At 55.8% G+C, this 6,055-nt stretch overlaps 1 protein-coding gene across 1 annotated transcript in view; it reads right to left on the reverse strand.

Annotated features, from left to right (window-relative positions):
* The window catches only part of SLC5A9 (solute carrier family 5 (sodium/sugar cotransporter), member 9), a 53,485-nt gene that overhangs the window by 32,441 nt on the left and 14,989 nt on the right, over window positions 1–6,055 (reverse strand). The window contains exons 4-10 of the mRNA XM_006762785.2: window positions 5,268–5,372; window positions 4,803–4,967; window positions 3,987–4,092; window positions 3,136–3,216; window positions 2,637–2,842; window positions 2,336–2,471; window positions 1,414–1,521 (exon numbers count right to left, since the gene is read on the reverse strand). Coding sequence (XP_006762848.1) covers window positions 1,414–1,521; window positions 2,336–2,471; window positions 2,637–2,842; window positions 3,136–3,216; window positions 3,987–4,092; window positions 4,803–4,967; window positions 5,268–5,372 — 907 coding nt within the window. The remainder of the gene's footprint in view (window positions 1–1,413; window positions 1,522–2,335; window positions 2,472–2,636; window positions 2,843–3,135; window positions 3,217–3,986; window positions 4,093–4,802; window positions 4,968–5,267; window positions 5,373–6,055) is intronic.

Below are 6,055 nucleotides of genomic sequence, written 5' to 3' on the forward strand. Positions count from 1 at the left end.
CCAGTGTGGGCGGCGCCCCAGGCCCCCCAGCCCAATGCCATGGAGGGGGGCGCAGCCTCAGGTCTCCTGCCCCTGGGCAGGGGCATGGCCTCAGGTCCCCTGTCAAGCCCCGCAAAGCAGGGGGCACAGCCTGAGTCCCCCATCCAGCCCCGTCAGGCAGGGGGGTGCAGCATCAGGTCCCTGCCCCAGCCCGGCGCCACACAGCCTCAGGTCCCTGATGATCGCTCGTTATGGCTTGTTACAGGAACCCCACCTCCGCTGTGGGCACAGCCATCTTGTGATGGCATGAGGGTTAATTTGCATATTACCTCTTTATTATATAGGATATATTTCTAGTCTCCACACCAGACTCCTCCCTCAGAGGTATCCCAGACCCCTTCTGGGCTCCCCTCCCGCCCACCTCCTTCTGTGGCTGCTCTGTCATCGCTGGACCTCCCCTGCCTTCTTTTCTCTACTATTTCTTTGATTCATTTCTTATTCTAAAGGTGGTGAGGGGAGGGGTAACTCAACTCACCTACTTCCCTTCATAAACCTGCCTTCCTCCCATGTCCCCTTTGGGTCCCTCTGTCTTTCTTGTCCCTCAAAGACAATCAGTCATCAAGTCCTGCCAATTCTGCCTCATGTATATCTTTTAAACCTCTTTTCTCCAATTCTAAAGACACCAACCTGGTCCTAGCCACCATCACCCCTCACCAAGACCACTGAGGACCCCTTTTAAATCATCCTCCTGCCGCCCCTAAGCTGAACCCCAGGCAGAGTGGTCCCCCAAAGCACAAATGTGATTGTGGATGCTGGCCTAAAACCCCCCTCCCTGACATCCATTGCTCTCAGTATGGCCACCAACTCCTCTCCATGATGCTTGTCTCCAGTTCTCCTGCATCTGAGCCCATAGGGGCCACCTTCTGCCCAGGCTTCATGCTCTCTCCCCCAGCCTTGGGCCTTTGCCCTTCCTGGATGACGTCTCCCATGCCCTCCAGCTCTGTCTGCCTGAGGTGCTCCTCAGGCCTCAGTTCCATGTCCTCTCCTCTGAGAAACGGGCCCTACACTCCCCCAAGGTGAGCCAGGTGCTCCTGAGGGCTCCCCCAGCCCCACCGTGTCCCCACACTGGTCACACTGTATTGTGGCCTCTACACCCTGAGTACCCTGGAGACTGTGTGGAGCCCAAGAGTAGGGCCCTTCCCTTTATCCCTGCATCTCAGGGACCAGGGCACAGAGCAGTGCCTCATGGACACCTGTGGGCGTGCGTGCATGTGTGTGTGTGTGTGTGTGTGTGTACTGGGAGGGGATGGGGATGTGAATGTTTTTATTCCCTCTCCCTGCCCATGTCCATCCGGAATGCAACCCCTCCTGGGCAGTGGGGATTGGAGGGGGCTTGAGGTGGGAGTGACTGGTGGCGGAGGACACGGGACTCACCAATGGGCATGAGAGCTATGACCAGCTTGGGGTAGGCGATGTTGGAGCATCCCACTCGGGCCCCGCAGACTCTCTGGCAGACGTCAGGGTCCACGCAGCCCACCTCATCTGCAGAAGAGGTGATGGCAGTTAGAGACAGATAATCTAGGGCCTTCTCGGGACGGCCCAGTATTTGCTTTCTGACCCCACTGGGAAGTGTCCACCGGGGACTGTGCTGGGCCTGAGGGTTAAGGGGCAGGTGGCTGACTGGGTACCAGAATTTACTATGGTAACTTTCTCTGCCATATACTACCTACAAGGCTAGTAGACTTGTTCGCTTTTAGGTCAGTGATGGCGAACTTATGACACGCGTGATATTTTTTTGGTTGATATTTCTTTGTTAAATGGCATTTAAATATATAAAATAAATATCAAAAATATACATCTTTGTTTTACTATGGTTGCAAATATCAAAAAATTTCTATATGCGACACGGCACCAGAGTTAAGTTAGGGTTTTTCAAAATGCTGACACGCTGAGCTCAAAAGGTTGGCCATCACTGTTTTAGGCCTTATATCCTAATAAAAGGCAAACATCCTTGGAAGGCACCAAGAATGCTTTACTAGTCTTTCCCTTATAAAAGAAAAACAGGATTTAAAATGACATTCAGATGCAAATTTTTCTACTCAAGTAGTTTGGATCACAAAGGTTAACATACTACTATATGTTCTTTTTTGTTTGTTTTAATCCATTAATCAGTTGCCTTCTGTATGTGGCCCAATAGGGGATCGAACCCACAATCCAGGTATGTGTCCTGCCCAGGAATCCAATCGGCAACCTTTTGGTGCACAGGACAGTGCTCATCCAACTGAGCCACACTGGCCGGGCACTACTCCATGTTCTTATTAAGGACTGTGCAGCCTCTGCCTGCTCCAGCTCTCACCTGGGTACAGGGCCCGGCTGATCATGCCGGGCATGACGATGAAGAACATGGGCAGGATCTTCAGGTAGCCGCCCAGCACGGAGCCTCCTTTGGCATGGGACAGACTCTTGGCGGAGAGAGACCTCTGCACAATGACCTAAAAGGCACCAGCGGAGGCCACAGGTGGGCTCTGACGTGGTCACTGCCTGTGCCCCTGTGGTGGTCCCAGAACAAGTCCCAACCCCCTGCATCCAGATGTCCAGTTCCCCCCAGGAGCCACCCCAGTTCAAGATGGGCGGGGCCCGCCTGGCTGGGGCATTACCTGGTCTGTGCACCAGCACCAGGTGGCCAGCACTGTGAGCCCGAAAATGAGGCCTGGCCAAGGGATGTCCCCGCTCACAGGGTCCCGAAGCATATGGAAGGCATCAGGCCGGGGGAGGTGGCAGGTGGTGTTGGGGACTGTGACATTGGGGATGGCCTGCTGGTACCGCTGCTCCAGGCCCGGGTACCAGCCCACCTCCTTGAAGCCTGTCGGGGGAGACCTCAGTGAGTGAAGCAGCCCTGAGCCCCACTGAGCCTGTCACATGCCCCCTAGCTCCCAGTCCCACGTGGAGTCCCTGGGCTCGCAACTGGCCCAAGATGTGGAAATGCGGAAGGGCTGTGGGGCTACCCTGGTTTGGCATAGAGACTATGTCCCCAGCCCTGAGGCCGGTATGGCTCCGTGCCCCAGGAAGTCCTGATCAAACCACGGAGGTGACAGGAGCCACACTGGCTGAGAGAGGCACTTAGGGGCAAGGTGGGGTGTATTCAATTCTCCTTACCCAGAAACATGAGGACCAGGGCTCCCCCCACCATGATGACCGTCTGCAGAGCATCTGTGTAGATCACGGCTGTGAGGCCCCCTGGGGACCCAAGGAGAGGACTCATCAGTCAGCACCAAGGTTTCCTCTGCGCCCTCCCTGCGCGTGCCACCCTGGGGAGACCGGAGAGGACACTGAGCCCTCTCAGCAGGTGGGCTCCCCTCCACCCCACCTGCCCGGGGGAGGCCGGTCAGTCACAGGTGCTCGGGCCCAGCTCTTCCCACCCACAGCTTCTGCCCCAGCTGTCTGTCCAGAGCTTGTCTAATATCCCGAGTCTATCCCTTTGTGAGCTGGTAACTCCGCCAGGACGCCCCTCCTCGACCTGGATGCCCACTTAAATTCCTGTCCGCCCAGGCCCACTGAGTCCCCGCATCCCAGGAGCCAGGCCTGTGCCGGTGCTCTGCAGGAGGGGCTTTGTGGCTTTAGTCTGAAGCAGCCTGCAGTCTGGTCCAGGTGACAGTCCCCTCATCCCTGCCCTGCTCCTGGGTACGAAGGGTCTCTCAGGATCTCTCAGGGCCTCTCCTTCCTGCCTCCTCGGGCTGGCTCTTGCCTCCTGTTCCTGCTCTTGTGTGTCCCCTTTTTCTGGTCACTGTGCCTCTCGTTGCTTCTGCATTTTCCCTTGATCCTACCTCTCTGTCTGTCTCTGTCTTTGGCTCTTCCTGTTTCTTGTCCTCTGCCCTTCCCTCTGACATCTCTCTCCTCCAGCTCTTCCCACTGTATCCTGGTGGCCCCGGGCTTCCCTCTCCACCTCTCCCTGCCTCTATGTCTCTGCTCCGGCCCTGCACCCTGAGGTGACCTTCCCCCGGCCCTACCTGCGATGGTGTAGACGGCTGTCACCACCAGCAAGGCCACCGTGGAGAGGTACAGGTTCCAGCCCAAGGCCATCTGGATGAAGAGGGCTCCGGAGAAGATGTCAGTCTGCAGAGACACGACTGGGAGGTCACCAGGTATGGCCCCAGGGTGTCACCTTCCCTCTCAGCAGTACCAGCTGCTGTCAGCCCTCCTCACACCATGAGGACAAGCCTTTAGCGGGTGAGGTGGGTCGTGCAGGCGCTGAGTCACCATGGAGGTGTCAGAGCAGAGGTGGTCCCATTCCATGACTTTTATGAACCCGTTACAGGGCTACAACATGGTGAAGGGCAGGACACATGGATGGGTCACATGACCCCAGCCTCAGTTCCAGTCTCAGAGCTGGCACTCTGGGCAAATCATGTGACACAGTTTTGTTTTCTAAGGTTAGGTCAATAGAGAAAGAATAAGGACCTTTATTCGTAATATTCTAGGCAACTAATGCATGGTGCTGAATGAAGAATCAGGGATAGAAAGATGAAAGAAGGGATGAATGAACTCTAGATTGTGAGTTCTTTGAATGGAGGGACTGTCATTCACTCAACAAACATCATCCATCTCTGACTACCTACCACTGAGGGAGAGAATGCGCTGAAGGTACATGGATTCACTCTTCCTTTCTCCCATCCTCCCTTCCATCCATCCATCCATCCATCCATCCATCCACCCACCCACCCATCCATCCATCCATCTGTCCATCCATCAGTCCATCCAGCAATAAGCCGTGCCCGGTACTCTGCATTTTCGGAGACAGGGTGGCCACACTGCAGTGTACTCACCGAAATCTTGGTGAAGATGTAGAGGATGAGAGACAGCACAGACATGTACACCTGGATCCTCTGGCCCCCAAATCGCTTCTGCAGGTACTGCGGCATCGTGACCACGCCGGCTGCGATGTACACAGGGACGAAGACCCAGCCGAGGGCCAGCAGCAGCCAGGTTGCCTGGGAGAGAGGAGAGAAATTGGTGTTCATGTCCTGGATGCATATGGACAAGTGTCCCCTATGGAGAAGCGGTGCCATGCGGAGGACAGCTCTGAGCAGGAGGTAAGGGACCCGGGACCTGATCTCAGTCCTGTGTGACTGCCAATGGTCCCTCTATCTCCTCCTGGTCTTGGTTTCTTCATCCATAAAATGGGTTCTCCCCAAGCACATCTGAGGGTCCTCTCAGGGCTAAGGCCAGGGGTGGGGCGGGGTGGGCTCAGACCCCTGTATCCCCGAGAAGCCCCCGGCCAGCTTCCTTACATTCCATTCGAAGCCGCCCACAGCAAGGCCTCCGGCAGCGCCCGTCCCAGCCAGGCCGATGAACAGGCCGCTGCCCACATTGCTGGACATCAGAGATGCTCCGATCTGCAAGGCACAGGTAGGTGAAGAATCAGGGGTCAGTTTTCATCTGACTCAACCTGGAGTCTCCAATGAGTTTCAGGAGCTGGGACGTGGCGGGGAGAGAGGACCTGGGCTCGTGGAATTGGAGATCAGGGGGAGGAGAGGAAATGAGGAGCAAAGAAAAGAGGGATGGAACTGACAGCTAGTGGACGCCTGCTGTATGCCCGGCACCGTGCGAGGCATTGCGTGTATTTTGTGTGCTAATCACTTGATCTCCACAAAGATTTGCAGGGATGAGTATTAATCTTCCCAACTTACAAAGAAAGGAAATAATCTTAGGAAGAATAGACAGTGGCTCCCAGTGAGGGTAGCTAAGTGGGAAAGAAGGAAGCCACGGGAGCAGGTCCACACAGGGAGGGTGAAGCGTTGACTCAGGCCATGGACCTAAGGGCCCCCAGAGAGGAGGAAGGGGAAACAGAGGGGAGAGAACACGGCCAGCTGATGGGGAGCCTGGGTCATAAGGGTCCCAGGATCAGCTTCCGGAGGCTATGGGGGATTTACATCTATGATTTCCCTCGTTTACCTGCTTTTTAGTAATAAGCTGATGTGTCACCTTCCCAAGAAAATCTTTGCTGGTCCCGCTCCCACTGTCTGGAGGTCAGAGGCTTCCTGCGAGCCCTCACGAGCCCACCCTCCCCCCTGCCCCA

The sequence above is a fragment of the Myotis davidii genome, unplaced genomic scaffold (genome assembly GCF_000327345.1).
Source record: "Myotis davidii unplaced genomic scaffold, ASM32734v1 scaffold539, whole genome shotgun sequence".
Lineage (NCBI taxonomy): Eukaryota > Metazoa > Chordata > Mammalia > Chiroptera > Vespertilionidae > Myotis > Myotis davidii.